At 44.9% G+C, this 23,435-nt stretch overlaps 1 protein-coding gene across 6 annotated transcripts in view; it reads left to right on the top strand.

The window, feature by feature from the left end:
- The window catches only part of ELN (elastin), a 93,618-nt gene that overhangs the window by 10,607 nt on the left and 59,576 nt on the right, over positions 1-23,435 (top strand). For all 6 annotated transcript variants that reach the window (XM_063956176.1, XM_063956178.1, XM_063956179.1 and 3 more), the window contains exons 2-4: positions 13,439-13,549; positions 15,297-15,341; positions 17,105-17,137. In XM_063956176.1, coding sequence (XP_063812246.1) covers positions 13,439-13,549; positions 15,297-15,341; positions 17,105-17,137 — 189 coding nt within the window. The remainder of the gene's footprint in view (positions 1-13,438; positions 13,550-15,296; positions 15,342-17,104; positions 17,138-23,435) is intronic.

Genomic DNA, 23,435 nt, shown 5'->3' with positions numbered 1-23,435 from the left:
TTTCATTAAATGATGCAATTTTTCTACTGACCACTCCACACAGCACTAGTCACACCTCTTCTGCTTCACATAACAGGCCTTGACTATTTCCAGTCCAGGGCCAATGTGACCCTTAACAACCCTTTAGTCTCACCTGCCAGGTTATCTAATGTGTTAAGTAATCTTACATAAGATGAATACACATACTGCAGTGTAGCTGGCGAAACCAGCCAATTAGCCTAATACATTGGTGTGTGTGCCCAAAAATAATCCAAGCAAAATTGATCATATTGTTACTGGCCAGTTGGAATGTGCAGCTGGAAGAGGACTACAATCGGCCTATTTATACAGTTATCACTAGTAAGAACCAGTGTAAGACACAAGTGATCCGACCACTCAGCCCAAGCACTGAATTGCCAGATCTTGAACAGCTTGACTGCCAAGCAGCTGAGTAGCAAGACTGGCCAAAGTGTAGATAAACTAAAAGGCAATGTAAGTGTTCCACTGTTCCCCATAGTGATATTTGTTATTCTAGTTACATGTGCTATACAACAAAGGCCAAACGATTGTTGTATGTTTCCAGCTATTTCTGTTCTACAGTATTAAAGATGATAGCAGGGCCTCTCAACAGCCTTAGGGGAAGGGTGCTAGTGATAAGAGCAATCTTGTTGCAACTGCACATCCCTATAACATGTCAACACTACTGTAGCTAAAAGTCTTTTGTTAGATTGTTAGACTAGTCACAAAAATGCAAAGATGGGGAGCTCGGTGTAATCAGGAAATACATAGCCCACCACTGTCACCGATTTCCATGCCAGTATGATCAGTTCTAAAAGCCTGTGGTGGCACTGAAACCTTGTTGTCGTTTAATGAAAATGTACAAATGACAATGTACAAATTCACATACAGCTACATATATTTGCAGTGTTACTGCTAGCTATCTTAGGGGGTAATTCAGACCTGTTCGCTGCTGTGCGTTTTCGCACAGCGTGCGATCAGATCTGAACTGCGCATGCGTATGCATCGCAATGACCGGAACGGCGCACAACAGCACCGGGTATCAGTGCCTAGTGATGGGATGGTGCGAGAAAAACGATTGCACGGTGATTGACAGGAAGTGGCCATTTGTAGGTGGCAACTGACCATTTTACAGGAGTGTCCGGAAAAATGCAGGAGGGACCAGGTGTTTTCAGGGAGGGTGTCTGACGTCAGCTCCGGCCCCAATCAGCATGAAACAATCACAGCGGCTGAGTAAGTTCTGGGCAGTGCAGTAACTGCACAAACTGATGTTTGTGCAGGTCTCCTACAAAAGCGAACGCACACCTACACACACCATATACCCTCCCCCCGTAGGCGGCGACTATCTGATCGCAGGGATGCAAAAAACGTACCAACGCGATCAGGCCTGAATTACCCCCAAAGTGTTTGGCTTACTGCTCCTTTAATGCACAAACTGTGCAATACTGTAGCTTGATCTGCATGCACTTGATTCAGTGAAGAGTTACAAATTCCACAGTGTTCCATCATTACCATGAATGCTAATAGAACATAATAAATTGAGAGCACCAAAGATAAGTGAAAAATGTTTTTGTTTAAATCATCTAGTCTGGAGAGTCTCGCTGCAGTACTGTAGCACTATATTTAAAAACCTGGCCAGACATTTCTATTAAATAATTTTCCATGGCCTTTTTTTTTCTTTTTCTTTTTCTTTTTTTTTTTAAAGCTTAAACTTGATTTATCATGCTTAAAGTAAACCTAGTCAAGTTTAGTCTACACATATTTCTTCACCACATAAAACTGAAAGAAACCCAAGCTGTTATATTAGAGAGCAGTACACTTTACCCAAACCATTAAAGTTGAGAATCAAGCAATTCCATTTCCAGCACAAAACATACACAATGCCATTACCACAACGCAGTTCCTGGGTAATTCATTGGCTTTATTCTCATGACTAATGGCTGCCATTGTGTTGAGATGCGCCATATTTAGCTCTGTCCTCCTGTACTGTCAGTCACACCATCAGCCCTATGGCAGGTACAATTTCTCCATCTGAATATGGGGCCTAATTTAGCATGGAATGCTGTTGCTGCAGCGTTCGCATGGTGGTGCTCTGTGAAGTGTGTGCACACGCAGAAACCACACTGCATGTGTGCACACTGTAAGATGCAACGGCATCTCACATCTGCGAACGCCTCTGCCTGATTGGTAGGCAGAGGCGTTGGCAGGGCGGGAGGGGGCACCATGGTGGTATTTAAGGGGCATTGCGGCAGTGTTGGGGGGGAGCAGTCTGGACAGCGCAGTTGTGTCCGGACCATTTGCAGGACGGGCCGCAGCAGCTGCGTGAAGTCACACACAGGCCCTTCGACCCAAAACATGGCGGGTAGCCATCTGCCTTCACAGCTTGGCTGCATAGGCAGAGGGTAGGCAGAGGGCAACCCTAAACAATAAACATGCGAGAGTATCGCCGCTGTGCAATGCTTTTGCATGTGTGTGGGGAAAGGGGTCTGGATCCGGCATGCGGGGCGGAGGTGCCCTGTGCTGGGCTTCCCTCCGCATGTCAGAGTAATGGATCGCAGATGTGCGATTTTTTGCACATCTACGATCCATGCTGAATTAGGCCCCTGGTGTCTTGTGTCAGCACAACTGCACCAATACGCCCACCTTAGGTAAGCCATCCTCTCTGCTACCTATCATGAATGCTCACTGAAATCCACACTTCATGGTTCCAAATCCATTTTGCTCCTCCATTCAGTAACCATCAGGACGGGACGCAGGCACTGTAGGACTCAGAGGCAACATTGACCAACTGCATGTGGCATTGATCTAGTGCCCACGATTGGGAGAGCTTGAGTATAAGACTAACAGCTACTGGTGTAAAGGAGTACAGAACAAAGACTGCAACATAAATACAAATTAAATACTGCAAAAGTGTTTATTCTTCACTCTCTACAGACTTATGGGGGCAATTTAATTGTGATCTTTGTGCATTCTTGGTAAGCGCATATCACTTAGAATTACAATAGTCCAACTTTGCAGATTTTCTTTTGAATCTCTACGGGGATGCAAGGAAAATCTGCTATGTTGATGGTGACGAATTGCCGACCAAACGGACAGAACACTGGGAATTTCTGGTCCTCCCGCAGAATTAAATTGCCGCCATGGACCAATTTTGGTGCAGGTGGTGTGTGGGGGCAGAGCCGGCCCTAACCAATAGGATGCCCTAGGCAAGATTTTGGCTGGTGCCCCCTAGCACCACCACTGGTTCCGCCTCTGACCTTGCACCTCTTTCCCAGCACCACCACCCCTCATCCATAGCAGTCCTTATTTTGGTGTTTGTACCCCCTATATTTTAAATAGGAACAGTTCGCACATTTGGCGCACAGGCCAAAAAGGGGTGTGTTTTTGCTGGCAAGAGGCATGGCCACACAATAGTAACCCCAATTCCAATTACGCCACACAGTACTGCAACTTTATTCACATTTGATCATGCGATAGTGTCCATAATTCATATTACATTCCACAGTAGTATCACTTTACCTTATAAACATTACTCCTCAAAGTAGAGCCCCTTATTCACAATACATCACACTGAATTGCTCCTTATTCACATTACACCACACCCTATTGCTCTTTATTCACATTAGACGACACAGTAGTGCCCTTTCTATACGCAATGCCACATAGTAGAGCACCTTATTCACATAATGCCACACAGTAAAGCCCCTTACACATATGAGACACATTATTAATGTCCTTCTAAACATAATGCGCCTTACACATTATGACAACCTTTATTAATGCCCTTTTACACATAATGTCCCTTACACATATGCTGCACATTAATGCCCTTATACACATAATGAAACAAATTGTGCTCCCTACACATTTGCTGCACATTATTAGTGCCCCTATACACATAATGACACACATACAGTACCGTTACACATATGCCGCACATTATTAATGCCCTTATACACATGATGACACACATAGTGCCCTTTACACATATGTTGCACATTATTAATGCATTTTTACATGACACACATTATGCTCCTTACACATATTACGAACACTGCTGCACAACCAACCCACTCACATGCACACAGCACTCACACTGCCACTAACACTGTGACCTGTGACCTCTACCTCTGCCTGGATACAGATGTGTCCTCATAAATCTTGCCTCAGTGCTAACGTCGGGCACATTTTTTTAATGAAAATGCATCTTATTTGCATTGCTATGTGGCTAGGATGCACAAGCAGCTTCTGCTGATTAAAATTATATGCAGTATGCCTATATACTGTGTGTGACTGTGGCTGTATCTGCATATGAAATGCTACACACAGAATATAGTCATGCCGCATATCATTTTAATCAGCAGAAGCTGCTGATGCCCCTTGGCAAATCAAATGCCCTAGGCAATTGCCTAGTTTGCCTATGCCTATGGCCGGCTCTGTGTGGGGGTATGGGAAGGGGGGCGTCAAGATTGGGGCAGCATTTGTTATAAGGAGACATCAGGACCGACCCGACATAAAAAGGCTGAGGAAACAGTGATGGGATTTGGGGAATGGCCAATAATGTTATGCCTAGGGGTGGGCTGACTCCTAAATCCTGCCTGGTTTTTAAAGTAAGGGTTCTCAACTCTGGATTTCACATGGACATTGTTTTTAAAAAAAAGAAAAAACACACAATATGTATGTATCTGTTCAGCACCTGGCCATGAAAATGCAGCTGTGTTCATCATTGAAAAAAATTCTCTGTTGGTCCCAAAATGTGGACAACAGTGAGATGTAGCCTTGTTCATACATTTGCTAAGCTACTACTGCTTATGCTCAAGCACAGAAAATACTGTCAAACACGACCTATTTGGGGTACTCAACTTGTAATCGAGAATCCCTGCCTTAAAGGGACCAAGCAGACAGCTATTTACTGGAGATTTTTTAAAGTTCAGATTAAATAAATATTAAAAAGAAGTCAGACATTATAATATTCTAGTGTAAAACTCTGGAAACCCAAGGGGTTCAATAAATTGAGCATTCATTGCTTTACAGGAATGGTGGCCGACCATAGCATGAAGCATTCAGTCAGGAGTCCTTCTCCTGGATTCAGTTGGGCATGTCAATAGAAACGGCTGGGCTATTATTAATATAGCTTTTACAAAGACGTACATGCACAAATGACTCCCGTTTGTATACATCTGCCCTGAATGACATTGTGGGTTAATGGTAGAACACTCCGGAGGTCCTTTACAGAGCTATATTATCCCAGAGGGGTCTGGTTAATTGGCAGCACCTGCAGTCCACGCTGCTGCCTGCTGCTCCTCCAAAGTAGAAATGCCTGGTTTGAGTTTTTGCTAGCATTATTATGACAGACATGGAAAATGAGCCAAAATCAATCTCTGAGGAAGAGGCAAAGCATTAGCCGCTTTATGTCCCATCTTTCTCTGCAGCTGTACAAGGAGCAAATTCCTCCTTAAACTTCAACATTCTTGTCTCCTACATCACTAGTGCCGTTGCAATGTACAGTATACATCAATATACATTGCAATGATACATTTCAGTGCATACTTGCTACATTAGTGGTGTAGGAGACAAGAATGTAGACCAGGCCTGGCCAACCTGTGGCTCTCCAGCTGTTGTAAAACTACAAGTCCCATCATGCCTTGCCACAGTTTTGCTCTTAGGGAATGCTAAAACTATGGCAGGGCATGCTGGGATGTGTAGTTTCACAACATCTGGAGAGCCACAGGTTGGCCAGGCCTGATGTAGACGTTTAGGGATAAATTTACTGAGATGGGAGTTCTATTTAAGATGGAATGTTGCCGACAGCAACCAATCAGATTCTACGTCTCATTTATCTAGCACCTTCTAGAAGATAATATTTGGAATCTGATTGGTTGCTATGGGCAGCATCCCATCTTAAATAGAACTCCCATCTTAGCAAATAGAGGATTTTTTTTCTGTGTACAGTTAGCAGAGCTTATTATTTTATTCTACACCTGCTATGACTCTTCCGTTGAGTGTCCTGCAGATATTTCCTCAGTGTGATCCAGCAGAGTATCCTGCCACTTACAGCCACTTGTTGCTGGTGTCAGGGCTGCTGAAAAGGGTTCGGGGAGGGTACAATGCCTAGGGTCGGGCCTGTTTGAGGGACCCAGGCCTGGTGACAGCCACTCCCCTCAGAGGTGCATACCACCTTTATAAGGTTTCCTGATTATCATAATGACGCAAGCACAGGCACTTCACACTTGGTCACCCCTATAGTACCATCAATTGACAGGCACCCCTGTTTGGTATGTACTGCAAATGCAGGTTGAGGTGATTGATGGATACTGTAGAGAAGAGAGAAAACAGTAGGAGTGGGCATAGAAAGAATAGGGAAGATGTAGAACAATTAACATCAAAAGAATTACCGGCAAAAGTCAGTTGCTATTTATTTTAGCAGCATTTAGGGCCTGATTCCGAGGTTGGCACAGGTAATGTTCTCCACGCAGATTACTGATTAGCTGTGGATGCACAAGGTCTGTTCTGCTTATGTGCAGTACAGGTCTTGTGATGACACCCATAGTTCCCCTCCAGGCAGAGACATTAAGTGGGTGGGGAGGGGAAGGATGGAGGATTGCCTTCCTGAAACGGGGGAGTGTTGGCCCCATTTTCTGGGAGGGGAAAACCAAGGGACTGCGTGTTGCCACACAGACTTCCTGGCCTTGCAGTCCTTGCTTCCGTTGGCCAGGTCTGCAAGTTGAGGCTTACTGACCACCTGCGTGGAGCTTGGCGATGGCAGTCACAGTGCTGGGATTGCAGTTACATGCAGGAGGCGTCTCTTCTACCGTGAAGTCTCCTGCATGTCCCTCTTCTAATCAGATGGAAATTCAATGCTGCATGCATGCAGCATTGAACTTCCATCCAGCTCTAAATCAGACCCTGTTTACTCCATCACAGTCATCCATGCACCAGAACTGCAGAAAACAGCTCTTAACTTTTAGAAAATTAATGAAATCCATATAAACTAATCAATTGGCCAGCAACATTGACTATGTGCAAAAACACCATGATTTAATTTAAATTAACATACACAGAGCCAGATGCATCATTGCTTGGAAAGTGATAAAATGGAGAGTGAAAAAGTACCAGCCAATCAGATTCAAGTACGAGTGGATTGTACCATGTAGTATTTTATCTGTGGTTAAGTGTCAAGAGCTTAGAGACCCGCAATCAACCTGTAAGCATCCATGAGGCAGCAGTTAATTTGGGTCTCTGCTTTCACCTCTGGAAGGTGATATAAATACCCTATCCTTCAATCACAAGTTGCTCCCACCCTGATGTTTCACCTGGCTATTGCACAAAACAAAGTTGGGTAAAGGGCAAAAATCCCAGATGTAGCACGGATTGTTGTTAAGAGAATAATTTATTTATTGATCCAAACCCATGACTATGACTGTGAGACAGGCTTTCACAGATATATGGCTGTGTGAAATAAACAATATCTGAGTAAACATAGCTGTCCTACAGTAAATCCAAGTAAAAGCACTGCTCAAGTATCAACCAAAAAGAGTAAGTAATTCTTCCACATTCCACAGGGCTTACTGCACGGGAAGCATGGAGAGGTTCAGGGTAGGCGGAACACAACTTGATTTTTCCAACAGTGCCATATCAAGTGATGTAACTGACAACATGTTTGACAGAATTTTTATTGTACCATTAAGAGTTACAGAGTCTAAAACTGTTGGTCATTTGAGATAATTAAGTACATCTATTGGCACAATAAATCATTGCCGTGCTTATTTCAAAAGGCCTACATAGAAGATTACAGCTGCAGCAGTAAGCTGTAACGTGTCAGAACCCTGGACAGCTGCCCCAGAGAGGAGGGCTTGGTATTATGGGCACAGGGGGCTTGCAGTGCCGTCTCCTGTAAGCCCTTTTATGCAGCTTGTGACAGCAGCAGGCAGTGTTAGTCAGCTAATACCATTGTGATTGCAGGATAAGCGGTAAGAACAAGTTGTAGAGAACACATTTGCTCTTCCACAAGGTCAACCTTTATGGTTCTTTTCTCGGTCAGAAACACTTTCCAACATCAACCCAATCTACAACATTTCTGTACGTACCTTCTGAAAAAAATATTTACTTTAATAAACTGATCCAGTACCTTAAATGCCTGCAAATTACACGGCTTGCAGGATAACTCAAACAAGTAGCTAGCGTTAAACATATTTGGTCATGCCATACATACATGTGATGACAAACATACATTCTTGCCAATACAACATGGTAATAACCATGTGATTTATTTTTGAAGATCATTATACAGAGTTGAGATACAGTACAAGAAAGGACAGTCTATGGTGTAGTCGTTCACAGACCGCTCACTCCACAGACTCTTGGCAAGAGCATACCTAATGGCATGCAACCAAGCTATTTAACTCTGCAAAATGTGTATGTGGAGGACAGTATATGTGCAGTGTATTGGGGCTTATAACACTGGTAGCAGTATAGCAGTGGGCCACCTGTTGATTGGACTGGTATCACTGGCCCTCCATCAGCATCAGTCTTAAGTGGTTGGCAGTGCAAAGGAGGGTAATGTTCGGGATGCCTTTTATGGTCAACAGATCATTCTATGCAGGCTTGGTACTTTATGGCCAGCCCCCTCACACATCAAACATTTTGTGTAATCTTCTCTACAGGTTCTATCTTTGTGCAGGATTCAAATACTGGTTGATGCAAGTGAGTAACTTACAGGCTTCTCCCAACCAGGTTCATGGAGCTCAGAACAGGGAATATGCCAGCGTGCTAAACCTGGTAATTTCCCAGGTCTGATAGGGGTAAAAGTAACTTGAATAGACAACCATCACTTTATAGATACAGTAGTTTAGCCGCAGTCAAAGCGGGTGAGGTATTACCAGCTGTTAGGGCAGACGTTCTCAAACACGGTCCTCAAGGTATCCCAACAGTTCAAGTTTTAGGTATATTCATTACTCAGCACAGACAGTTAAATAAAATTTATTGAGGTGCTAATGAAGTCACCTGTGGCCAAGCATGGATATATTTAAAACCCGGACGGTTTGGGTGCCTTGAGGACTGCGTTTGAGAACCTCTGTGTTAGGGTATTGTTGCAGCAACCCTCCAAACCTGCCAGAGACAGCTTTCCTAGCATCTATGTCCAATCATGCAGCAGTTACATGACCACATGCTTAGGGGTCTATTCAAATCTAACTCTCTCTGCACATGTTATATCTGCATCCCCTGCAGTGCACATGGTTTTGCCGAACTGCTAACAAAGTTCCTTCTGCGATCAACTCTGAATTACCCCCATTGATTGTTGTCAACCATTGCCATCCCTATTCAACATACTTCTTAGATTTATACTGTATAAGCTCATTTTTATTGCATATCATGTTTATCCGATGGTGAGCTGAATAGCTTGCTGATTTATAAATGAATTTGATAATAATTATTGTTATTAGCTCAGTAGCACAATTATAAATCCTTACATACAGCTTTTCTGCCTGCAGGAAATACTGTTATTAATGTGCGCACTCTAGTCTCAGCCACCATTCACCTAAGCCAGTAGTTCCCAAATACAGTCCTCAAGGCACCCCAACAGTCCAGGTTTTAAAGATATCCATTCACAGGTGACTTAATTAATACCTCAGTCAGTTTAATTATACCATCTGCGCACAAGCATGAATATCTTTAAAACCTGGACCGTTGGGGTGTTTGAGAACCTCTGACGTAACCTGAAGGCCATTTGCTACTCTAGTTCCTTGGACATTGCTAGATCTAAGAGCAACCACCATCCCATTCCTTGCCAGTGTTTGCAATGGCCCACCTGGCAGGACTTACAACATGGCTCTCCCACTGCAGTTTGTTTACTAAAGTGCAGCTAAGCCAGTATTGTTACAGTGCTCTCCTGCGGCCGGCCGCCTTACACACCAGATCTGGCGCTGGTGGATCAGATATTGTGCACTCTCCAAATTCCTCTCATGCTGAGATCAACAGTTCTGGAATTCTCAATTCCTCCAGGGCTTCAGTAATCAAACACACACCTCTCATGCAGGGGCTGTGGTTATTTGTTTTAAAGCAGTCACTGCAGAGCAACCTGCCAGACATTCTTCTATTAACTATCCCACTGCCAGAAGTTACACATAGGAGCGTGCCAGATATTATCCTATAACTCTGCATTACAATTGAAATCTTTCAGGTCTAAAACATTATGCAACAGTGTATCCGGACCCTCGTCCAAAAATCAGAGAGCAAGAATTGTTGGGAAGGACTGGATCCGTAATTATTCATACTTAAGCATCATGACAGGGATAGATTTACAAAGCCACTAATCACAGCTTTTCCAAATTGTCTGTGTGCTGCACCAAAGGAATGTGTTTATTGTGGGAGAAGCAGGGTTCAGCGCATCTCTCAAATCAAAGAGACACACAACACAAAAATGTCTGATTTATGTGTATAATATGAGACACTAAACAGGCGTTGGGCTGTATATCTCTGCAGTGGATGATGTCTACTATAATACATCACCATAGCCTAGTCACACAACATGTGAGTGTAATGCTTATTGTGGTTTTTCATGCTCTTAAATTATCGTTGATGTAGTGGTTAGCATTGCAGCCTCACAGCACTATGATTTTGGATTGGATACTCACCAAGGCACTATTTGTGTGGAGCGTTCATGTTCTCCCCATGCATGGGTGGGTTTCCTCCCACAAGGTAGACTATATCATGTATCATACTGTATATTCTATGCAATACATCCCAACTTTTATTGCATGTGTTTATTAACACTGTATGCATGAATATTTACACTCGGAACTGATCTTCTAATGTGTACGGCTTCTGGGTTTATAGAGGTCCAGGCCTCCATATAAAGATAGGCCCATCATCATAACAGCAATATGATGTCCTGAAACCAGCTGGCCATACGGTCCGTCATAAATCATAAGTATTAAAATTGTATTTCTACCTTCCTCACAAAGTAATGTCATTTTACACTTTACATATATAGGGAGCCATTGGGTCTGATAGAGTAGGGGGTGTACATGCCCATATGACACTGCCACGCCCATAAATAATTGGCCACACCCACATGGCACTGGCCACACCCACATTGCACTGGTCACACAACCTCCATATCTCACAATAGGCTCCTGAACATAACTCCAGGCCTACGTGGCCCTTAATATGGAACTGGCATAAAGTATTGGGGGCATCTATCCACTCATCCATGCACATACAAAATAAACTACAGCAAAGCTATGTTGCCCAGCACTACTTTCCACAGTGCTGCTGAAGATGTCTTCACTTTGTAAATTAAAAATTATTATTAGAAAGACTAGTGTACCCCTACTATTCTATAGTCTGTTAGATCACTGGAGAATGGGAAGTCTTTTTGAAAATTCTGTGTCCTGTATAAAAATGCAATTTTTTAAGGTCACAGAAGGCAGTGACTTTTAATATTCTTATAACGTACCATATAATATATGTATATTACTGTGCTCACTTTCCATCAGCTCCTATGTTCTTCCCAATCAATTTCTACAGTAATTTCTGACCTATCGCAATGTCTGTGCAAATCCTCTCCCCTCACACTCTCCCTCCCCTAATCTACAATCGCTATCCAGTTACATCATGGACAATGAATGAAAACTGAACTGACAGATATGATGCCATTACTTAGTTCTTCATGTCAGCTTGATTAGACATCTTGATTACTAATTTGATAAGCGTGTATGGCTTCATAGCTTCCAAGAAAGGAAAACAAACAAAAACGTGTCCAAGGTCCTATCAGCATACTTACAAAGAAAATTATCGGAATACTTGGAATGTGTGCTATTATTTTGACCATCCCCGCTTCTTGGCTAACGTTCTACTGTACATGAACTTGCTCACATATTACAAGATAAGCCTGTTATAAATGTGAAATAACAACAAAGTCTTACAATGCATTTCATTATTAAACAAATAAAAAAGGCTTGAGTGTCACTATCCATCCCAGAACAATAGACAATTGTATTTGGAATCTAAGAACAATATCAAACTGAAGCTTTTGGAGCTGCCAAAAATGACACACTGACACTTGGGCCCACCAAAAAATGCAAACAGACACTTGGCCTACCAGAACAATAGCACACTGAAACGCGGGGTCCTAGAACAATGGCACACCGTCACTTGGGATCCCAGAGCAATGGTGAACTAACAACTGTGGTCCCAGTACAATGGCATACTGGTATTTGGGGACCAGAAAAATGGCACATTGGTATTTGGGGACCAGAACAATTGCACACCGACATTGGCATCCCAGAACAATTAAACACTGACACTTGGGGTCCCAAAGCACTGTCACACTAACAACTGGGGTCCTATAAACAATGGAACCAGTGGCGGCTCCAGAGGTGAGGCCCCCCTGCAGTCCAAAATTCAAATAGGGGAGGCACACCAACTGCCACCAACTGGCATCCCAAACTGACTCAGTTGGTGTGGCTCCCCTATTTGAACTTTGGACTTTGCTGCAGCCCCACCTCTGGAGCTGCCACTGAATTATGTAACACTGGCAGATGGGGTCACAGAACAATGGCACACTGATACTTGGGGTCCCAGAACCATAGTAAACTGGCACTCTGTGACCCAGAACAATGACACACTTACACTTGGGGACCCAGAGCAATGTCAGAATGACAGTTGTGGTCCTAGAACACTGGTGCACTGACTCTTGGGGTTCCAGAGTAATATCAAACTGCTAATTGTGGTCACAGGATAAGGCACACTGATGCTTAGCATCGCAGAACAATGGTACACTGGCATTTGGGTACCAGAACAATGACACATTGACATAGGTGTCCCAGTACAGAGTTAAATTGCCAACTGGGGGAAATTTACTAAGAATCGATTTTGGGTGAGATTAGAAATCACCCATAATCACCCCTAATCACTGGAACAAAAAGTGCACATTTACCAAGAAGCGTTTTCTCTTGTGTTTGTCTTTCAACCGTGTATTTAGTCGCAATGTGGCGTGTGCGATTTGAGTCAATGTTGTGCCTTTCACATGTGAAATCTAAATGTGCTATAATTTGCAGTATAATGCCTGAGAAGGTGCATGCCTACACAAAGCAAATCATGCTTCCATTTGCACCACAAGTCGCATCTTAATTCGCAACACAAGTCACATTAACGCAACAAAATCCCAAATACATTTTCTGACCTGCTGGATCCTCTGTTCTGTTTCTTGCTCCTGGGCCCTTTGGGTCAGCTGGCGCAGCCCACATGAAATCACTGCCTGCATCCAGCCTACTCCAACACCTGCCTCTGTCATGTTTGAGAGCAGAAACTGAGTGCTGTAGATAGCTTGGTGGGACTTTTCTGGGTTCCCTATGAAAAAGTTACAGTTGCCAGATGTGCATATGGAAGTGTCTCTAACTTCTAAAAGTAACAAATGTGTATCTTTCTCTGCCCACAGGAGTCCCTGGCGCAGGTGTAGGTGGTCAATATTATCCAGCTGGAGGTGCTGGGGCATATCCAGGTGGAGGTGCTGGGGCATATCCAGGTGGAGGTGCTGGGACATATCCAGGTAAGCTGAAATCACTGACAGACTACTAGCTTGCATTAGTAAGTACAGTCAGTGTCGGACTGGGGCATGAAGGGGCCACCAGGGGAATGCAGTGGTAGGGGCCCCTGCTTAGGGGTGTGGTCAGTCTTTAGAGTGGTGTGACCAGCCACCATAGAGGCTTGGCTAACCATTTGAGAGTGCATGGACTGGGCCCCTTGATAAGTATATATATATATATATATATATATATATATATAGTAAATACTGCTTGTACATGCAAGATAATGTACCAGATTAGTAACAGGAATAAACCATAGAAAGTACACCATAATCTTGTGCACTATAATGTAACATACTGTATATAATTTAGGTGCACAGTGTGGAACCTAATCCCTCAGGCAGTGGGACCCACTAGGGGGTTCCCCTTTACCCCTGTGAGCCAGTCAACCCTGAGTACAGTGTATAAAATGATAGAAGCTGAATGGTTACTATAGGCAACTTCTCCATTAGTCTGACATCTCCACTCTTTAGAAGGCAGGATACATTTCCCCCAAAGTTCTATAAATGTATTTAGCATACAAAGTGCAGTGCACCCATTACCTACTCCACTGAAGGCAGCCATTGTGTGGGATGAACCAGGGGTGCTTTACGAGAGGAGGAGGCCCGTGTTCAGTCTCCTTCATTCGGGCCCCCTCCTCTCTGCCCAGAGCACTGTAGAGTCTGAGCACTAGAGGGCTCAGACTCTTCTGCGCATGCGCAGATCTCCAGGAAAGTGGCGTGGTGGCCATTTTACCTGAGGTTTCTCTACTGCGCCGGTGAGCCATTTTCACTGTGTTTGCCGTCGCTGGACTCTGGAGGGGTGAGTATTTTAAAAATGGGTGCAGCGTGTGCGGTGGGGGCCCCCTCTGGACTCAGGGGCCCGTGTGCAGCGCACACACTGCACCCATTATAGAAACGTCAGTGGGATGAACCATGGTTCGACTTTATCACTGGTAACCTTAAAGGCTGAATGTTTATTCATCATACTAAGCAGCTGCCGTCGCTGTATGTAGGTGAGTGCATCTTAAGAGCATTATTTATTTATTTTACATTTTTTTGGAATCCTATAAAGGGCCCTATGCAGTGTGAGAACTACACCAGCTAGCATAGCGTATCTTGCATTAAATCAAATTGCTCCTGCACCGAAAGTATGGCATGTATATTTTACTATGGAGTTTTGCGTGACACTGGCACTCACACCTGTCTGCACCTGGATAAGCAGCCAGGAGAGGGAAGGAGTGGTAGACACACCGGAAGAGTGAGCACCCCTCCCGAAACCCGCCCACTTCCTAGTGAAGTAGGCAGAATAGAGAGAATGATACCGGGAAGCTGCAGTCAGTGTAGAGGGGGTAGGCGGGGCCTAGTGACGCGATTCTATTATAAGCATTTCATTTTGGCCCTGCCCCCTAATAAAATATGCATGATTCACAGCAATTTGCCGACCTGCTCTCCAGGCTTGTCCCGGAGAGAAAAGAACAAAAGTCGGTAAGTATGTAGAATGTGTGTTTTAGTCCCTGAATCACATCAATTTAAATTGATTGAAAATCTATTAAAATCGACCTTTAGTAAATTTAACATTGATTGAACAGCTTCCTTAGTCCATGTTTTGATTCTTCTATTTTCCTAATCAGTAGAATGCAATACTTGTTGTGCACAATTTTAGCTCTAACGTAAGAACACATGCTTTTCGCCAATGATGACAGCATCCTTTTCTATGTGTTTAAAACAGGATTTGGAACTGGAGGTGTAGCACCTGGCGGAGTAGGAGGAGCAGGTCAGTACCCCACTAAACTTCTGGCTTATAGAAATCCAAGAAACATGCATGGCTCCCGTTATCCCGCGCTGCACATCGCAGCAACAGTCTATGAGGACACATCTGTATGGCGCTATTTTACCAGGGATTTCCTTACTGCACAAGATCATATGTCAGAGAAAATGGTGTCGTTTTACCAGAGATTTCTCTAAAGCACATGCGCATATGTGTATCTCTTGGAAAATAGCGCCATTTTACCAGAGATTTCTATACTGCACGTGCGCATATCTGTGGGAAAATGGCCATTTTCATAGTGAATTTTCAGTGGCGCCATAAGGTAAATATAATCAATGGGTGCAGCTTGTGCAGTGTGGACTCAGTGACCCATGTTCACCGCACACCCTGCACCCATTACAGATACGCCCATGTTACCTACTAAATCATTTTAAGGTTCCAACTTAGAACCATAGAGCAAAGCAAATACAGGTTGAGAAATACGGAATTTTTTGAGCGAGAGTGAGATAGTGAAACCTTTGTTTTCTGATGGCTCAATGTACACAAACTTTGTTTAATACACAAGTTATTAAAAATATTGTATTCAATGATCTTCAGGCTGTGTGTATAAGGTGTATATGAAACATAAATGATTTGTGTGAATTTACACACACTTTGTTTAATACACAAAGCTATTAAAAATAATGGCTAAAATTACCTTCAGGCTGTGTGTATAAGGTGTATATGTAACATAAATGCATTCTGTGCTTAGACTTAGGTCCCATCACCATGATATCTCATTATAGTATGCAATTATTCCAAAATACGGAAAAATCCGATATCCAAAATACCTCTGGTCCCAAGCATTTTGGATAAGGGATACTCAACCTGTATAATGTGTGCAAATTATTTACTTTTTATTATTAGAGATGAGCGGGTTCGGATTTCCTCGGTTCTTTACGCCAAAATTATCGTCATTTCTTATTTTCTGGATTTTTCTTATTGGCTAACCAAAACACGTGACGTCCGTTAGCCAATAAGGAGATTCGGGTAAATCCGAGTAAAACCAAACCCGCTCATCTCTAATTATTATTATCCATACACACTTATTGCGCTTGCCTTTATAGAGAACATTCTGCCTATATATACCTATTCTAATGGAGTATACATGCAGTTGTGATTCGATCATGTATTCAGTAAATATATAACCTGAAGAGCTTTGGAGCATTAGGAATATATATATATATATATATATATATATATGTGGCCACATGCTGCAATGATTGGTCCTGATGTAGATGTGGTGGGAGGAGCTTACATAGAAGCAGCAGCAATAGCTTTCATATGGTAATACAGCAGGAGGAACCGAGATCATCAGATCATCTCCAACACCATTACCTAGCTGCTTGACCATGGGATGGCGCAAGTCAGCAGCCACAGGAGCTACCAAGAGGCCAGGAAATCTCTATCCTCTGACGGAGATCCTGGCCTCTTCTCTTCCACGCAATGACGGAGACAGGCCTCCAGTTTGAGAAACGGAGGCTGTCACCACCCCACCCCACTCCATCCTCTTAATGGCAGCGGACTGTCAAACACTGACAGTCTGCTGCCGTCCTGCGTCCTGTGTCACAGGACTAATTCATGCAGGTGCACAACAGGGTCCTGCGCATGTGCAAAGCACAGAACATAAGTACTTTGTGGTGCAGAACAGCGCTCTGTCCACAGCTGAATCATTGTCTAATAAATGTGATAAATGTATATCTTTGACAAAAGCATTTTCTCTCATCTAGGAACATATCCTGGCGGGAAGCCCCCTAAACCAGGTAAAAAGATGCATTTATAATGATGTTGTGATGGGCTTTTATGCAAATCACCTGAGAGCTGTAATAAGTGACGTATGAAAGAAAGATGTAGCCTGAGTAGCCCCCTCCAAGCAGCATCACACAAAACCTACATCCTGTGGGAAAATGTTTTCCTGCATTTGAACAAAGCTCCTATTTCCTTTCCATATTGGAAGCAAGAGTTTCTTTACTGACCACACACACTGGAACTAGCCTGTGGCTGACCGCCATTGGTTCTAGTGAATTTGCCAATTCAATGGGTTTCATACTTCTCTAGATCATCAAACACTCAAACACAGCATTCTATCAAAGAACACTGTGTGAAGTGTGGGCAACGTCTGGAGAACCCTCAGTGACATCATCAGCAGACTCCCCACTGCTTGATGGAAAGCCCTAGGGTGCTGCTATAATTGTCACTAAGCTTGTGTTTCTGAAGGCTTACATATTCTCTTTAAGTATAAAAATAGTAAGTAAAATAATGTCTCTTCTGTGTGGTAAAGTGAAAGAGGTAAAAATAATCAAAACACTAACACATTTATAGATACCGTATTTGCCGGCATATAAGACGACTGGGCGTATAAGACGACCCCCAACATTTCCACTCAAAATATAGAGTTTGTTATATACTCGCCGTATAGGACTACCCCCTCTTCCGCACACCTTCCACACACCAAATAAAACGTAAAAGAACATCAGATTGTAAAATGTATAAAAGTATACCCCTGTGTGCATTTATTGTTACCGGTTTCACATGAGTGCCATTAGTATTAGTATTAGTGCCATTACAGTACCTGTCATTGTCACCATTGTACAGCCACAACGCGACCGCAGCGCCTCCGGCCAGTCCCTGCATCTCCCTGTAATTGGCACTAGTGCGCAAGTCCGCATGTGCGAGCTCTGCGTAGACAAGGGGCGGGCCACGCTGATGACCCGCCGCGGCCGCACTGGATACCGCGCGATACTGGATGGTATGTAGAATGAGGTGGGCGGGCATCGGGAGGCCACTATGGGCACCGGGCGAGTATCGGAAGGCCACTATGGCAGCTATGTCTATCCCAACTGAAGTGCACCCGGCGTATAAGACGACCCCCCCACTTGGAAGCATGTTTTTCAGGGCAAAAAAGTCGTCTTATACGCCGGCAAATACGGTCCTACCTGCCCGTGAAAAAAGCGCTCTAAGAAATCTTTTACATAGGAGAAAGATAAAACCATCCCTTCAAACTCCATCTTAAATCGAGATTAATCACGAGACTGACAATATAGAGGACTTTTATGATTTTATATGTTTTTTAGCATATTATGGAAAATGTGCATTCCAGTATAAAGGGCCTAATTCAGACCTGATCGCAGCAACAAATTTGTTCTCTAATGGGCAAAACCATAGGGGTAATTCCAAGTTGATCGCAGCAGGAATTTTGTTAGCAGTTGGGCAAAACCATGGCCCTCATTCCGAGTTGTTCGCTCGCAAGCTGCTTTTAGCAGCATTGCACACGCTAAGCCGCCGCCTACTGGGAGTGAATCTTAGCATCTTAAAATTGCGAACGAAAGATTCGCAATATTGCGATAAAACATCTCTGTGCAGTTTCTGAGTAGCTCGAGACTTACTCTGCCAGTGCGATCATTTCAGTGCTTGTCGTTCCTGGTTTGACGTCACAAACACACCCAGCGTTCGCCCAGACACTCCTCCGTTTCTCCAGCCACTCCCGCGTTTTTCCCAGAAACTGTAGCGTTTTTTCCCACACGCCCCTAAAACGGCCTGTTTCCGCCCAGAAACACCCACTTCCTGTCAATCACATTACGATCACCAGAACGATGAAAAAACCGTGAGTAATATTCCTAACTGCTTAGCAAATTTACTTGGCGCAGTCGCAGTGCGAACATTGCGCATGCGCATTAAGCGGAAAATCGCTGCGATGCGAAGAAAATTACCGAGCGAACAACTCGGAATGACCACCCATGTTCACTGCAGGGGAGGCAGATTTAACATGTGCAGAGAGAGTTAGATTTGGGTGTGGTGTTTTCAATCTGCAATCTAAATTGCAGTGTAAAAATAAAGCAGCCAGTATTTACCCTGCACAGAAACAAAATAACCCACCCAAATCTATCTCTCTCTGTACGTTATAGCTGCCCCCCCACCCCCCACACACACACACTGCAGCATACTTGCCTACTTTTGAAAACTTGTTTCAGGGAGATTTCAGGTGGTACCAGAATGCTTTGCGCGGCGCGCTGTTGAGGGTGTGCCACACTCCGCCCGAAGAGCGTGTCTAGCTCCACGTTTGGGCGTATTTATTGCCACTAAGGGTTGTGCAAGCAGAAAACAACTCTTGGTGGTATAGTGTGCACGCACGGGGCGTGGTCACGGAAAACTGGGGTGTGTGAACAAGAGGGGAGTAGAGTGAGGCCACAGTGGGGAGAGTAGGGGACAAAGGGGGTAGAGTAGGGGACACAGGGGGTAGAGTAGGGGACACAGGGAGCAGAGTGGGGCCACAGAGGGTAGAGCAGGGGACATAGTAGGGAGAGTGGGGCCACAGGGGGAAGAGTAGGGGACACAGTAGGGAGTGTGGGGTCACAGGGGGGAGAGTGGGGGACAAAGGGGGGAGAGTGGGGGACAAAGGGGGGAGAGTGGGGGACACAGGGGGAAGAGTGAGGCCACAAGGGGGAAGAGTGGGGGAAACGGGGGGAAGTGGGGGAAACGGGGGAGAGTACGGGACACAGGGGGGAGAGTAGGGGACACAGGGGGGAGAGTAGGGGACACAGGGGGGAAAGTGAAGCCACAGAGGGGAGAGTAGGGGACAGTGGGGAGAGTGGGACCACAGAGGGGAGAGTGGGGGACACAGTGGGGAGAGTGGGACCACAGAGGGGAGAGTAGGGGACACAGGTGGGAGAGTGAGGCCACAGAGGGGAGAGTAGGGGACACAGTGGGAAGAGTAGTGGACACAGTAGGGAAAGTGAAGCCACAGGTGGGAGAGTAGGTGACACAGTGGGGAGGGAGGCCACAGGGGGAAGAGTGGGGGACACAAGGAGCAGAGTGAGACCACAAGGAGGAGAGTGGGGCCACAGAGGGGAGAGCGGGACCAGGTGCAGGCACTCACCTTCAACACTGGCCGTGCACCGTGGGTAAATTTATATTATATACAGTATATATATATATATATATATTTCTAAAAACAAGGATGAAGAGAGATTGCGCTCATAGTGCAGATCAATTTCTATTAAGTAAAACAATATCACAGGACAGGTCAGACAATGATGGTAAGACTTGTACCCTGATCACCCACACTGTGGGCTGGTTACTACATGGTAGAATGTACTCCACAAGGCTAATGCTGCATACCGCCGTCCGCTACCCGGGACCATACACCGCGCCACCGGCTGTGAATAACAGCCGTGACCCGTCTGGACACCGTGCCACGGGACCTTTCGGAATGAACAATTCAAATTGAGAATAGAGCGTCTGGCAGGCAACGCCCCAACACGTTATCCACAGCCGGCGGTGCGGTGTATGGTCCCGGGTAGCGGACGGCGGTATGCAGCATTAGCCTTGTGGAGTACATTCTACCATGTAGTAACCAGCCCACAGTGTGAGTGATCAGAGTACGAATCTTACCATCATTGTCTGACTTGTCCTGTGATATTGTTTTACTTAATAAAAATTGATCTGCACTATGGGGGTCATTCCGAGTTGATCGCTAGCTGCCGTTGTTTGCAGCGCAGTGATCAGGCTAAAAATCAGCATTTCATGCACCACTATGCGCAGGCGCGTCGTACGGGTACAATGAGCATCGTGGGTTTGCAGAGAGTCTAACGAAGATTCCCGTCGCACGGCCGAACGCAGGAAGATTGACATGAAGGGGGCGTTTCTGGGTGGCAACTGACCGTTTTCAGGGAGTGCTTAGAAAAACGCAGGCGTGTCAGGGAAAACGCAGGCGTGGCTGGGCGGGTGTGTGACGTCAAAAGCTGTCTCTCAATCAATCAACGCACACGGAGAGTAACTACAGGGCTGGTCTTGTTTTGCACAAAAGGATTGCAGATGCTCTGCTTCACAAGCGTTTGCACTTCTACAAAGCGAAAATACACTCCCCGGTGGGCAGCAACAATGTGTTTGCATGGCTAAAACCTGCTAGCGAGCGATCAACTCGGAATGACCCCCTATGAGCGCAATCTCTCTTCATCCTTGTTTTTAGAAAGATTTTACTCTTGGAGTTCGGAGTTTTTTAAGGAGAGATTTGCTGCGGTTTTTAAGCATACGTGCTTGAGCCCGGACTGGTGTCCTGTGGACTGGATTTACCAGTGCACCTGTATCTGTTTACTGGAAAAAAAAATAATAATAATATATATATATATATATAAATATATATATATACACACACATATACACACACACACACACACACACACACACACACATATTCCATAATATACAGCCCACCTCCCTAGCCCATAATACACTCAGGACACATAGCACCAGTACACACACACACACACACACACACACACACACACACACACACACACAGTGCACACTACCACATACAGCCCCCCTCCCCCATAACAGACACAGTACACATAGCACCATATATATTGTATTATACACAACCCCCTCTCATATTATACCCAGTGCACCCACCACCATATTACATAACACAAGCCCCCCCCCTCCCCCATAATATATCCAGTACACACAACAATATATAGTGCATTATACACTACCACTCTTCCCCTCATATTATACCAAGAACACACTGCACCATATGATATTATACACACACATATTGATTATACATACCCCCCCCCTCATTTGACCCACATCACCACATTAAAGTACTTAATACAAAGCCCCCCTCCCCTATATTAACCCCAGTACACACACACACACACACCCACTTACTGTAGCTTTGTTGCCCCGGGACAGTGTGGTCAGTGTGGGAAGGCAGGTCAGGGCAGCCACATCCATCTAGGAGCAGGAACTTGGAAGAGGAAGGCTGGGCCGTTACATGCTGTGCACTCAGAGTGTGGTGGGCGGGGCCAGCCACAGTGAAGCAGAGCCCTGCCTGCCGGCTCATTGTGCTTCACTGTACGGGCTGCACCGCCGGGTATTCCCCCGACACTGCCTCCGCTCAGACTACCCGGCTCTACCACACAGCAGAACGGCTACCACATCTCCTGTGCAGGCCCCGCCCCCAGCGTTTTCATGGAGGTAACGCTAGAATCCGGGAGGGCTGGCAAGGTTTGCGGGGCAGCGGGAGGCTCCTTTAAAAATCGGGAGCCTCCCGCTGAATGCGGGAGGGTAGGCAAGCCTGCACTGCAGTGCACATGGTTTTGCCCATTAGAGAACAAATTTGCTGCTGCGATCAGGTCTGAATTAGGCCCAAAGTGTGCAAATAGCACCCTATTCAAAAGAGCAAGTAACTGTGCACCTACAGTATGCAAAACTATGTAGCTCTGTGGGGAAGGTGTTTGTGTGTGTGTGGGGGGGGGGGATTAGATGTAAATGTAACATGTGCAGAGAGATATAGATTGGTGGGGTGTGTCCAAGCTAATATGTAAACTGCAGTGTAAAAATAAAGCTTGAAGTTTGAACACACCTCACCCAAATCTAACTCTCTCTGCACATGTTATATCTGCCCCCCCTGCAGTGCACATGGTTTTGCCCATTAGAAAACAAATTTGTTGCTGCGATCAGGTCTGAATTAGGCTCTTTATACTGAAATGCACATTTTCCATAATATGCTAAAAAAACATATAAAATCATAAAAGACCCCTAAAAAATGCCCACCAGCTGCTTCTGAGATCCACTGCTTGCAGCATCAATCGCACATGGGGAAGATCGGTTGCACCATCGTGCTCAAAATGTCCACTGTAACAGGGCCAGAAGCACTGCATATGAATACACAGTTTCTAGCTGCAGGGCCGTTTCTTGGGGCAGGCGAGCAGTAATCGCCTTTGTAAGTATTCTCTCTCTCTCTCTCTCAATGTGTAAAATGGGGACACCTGCCGTAATGTGTGAAATGGGGACTCTTGCCTGCCGTAGTGTGGGGATTTAATGTATTAAGGGCATTGCGGTGTGTGGCATAATATGGTGCAGGGGGCGTTACTGTGTGGGGATTAATATTGTAGAAATTTTTTTTTGCTGTGGTGGTCGTGATCTGTTGGAGCAGGGTCAAAAACTGGATTGTGAGGTAGTCTTTTCAGACAAGGCCATGCCCATTTAAATGAGGCTACACCCATTTAGATGAGGCCACGCCCCCTTGCCGGGTGCGGGTACAAGTTGTTGTTT

The sequence above is a fragment of the Pseudophryne corroboree genome, chromosome 2 (assembly GCF_028390025.1).
Source record: "Pseudophryne corroboree isolate aPseCor3 chromosome 2, aPseCor3.hap2, whole genome shotgun sequence".
Classification (NCBI taxonomy): Eukaryota; Metazoa; Chordata; class Amphibia; order Anura; family Myobatrachidae; genus Pseudophryne; species Pseudophryne corroboree.
The sequence above is the reverse complement of the archived record's forward strand: the minus strand, read 5'-3'. Positions and strand labels throughout refer to the sequence as shown.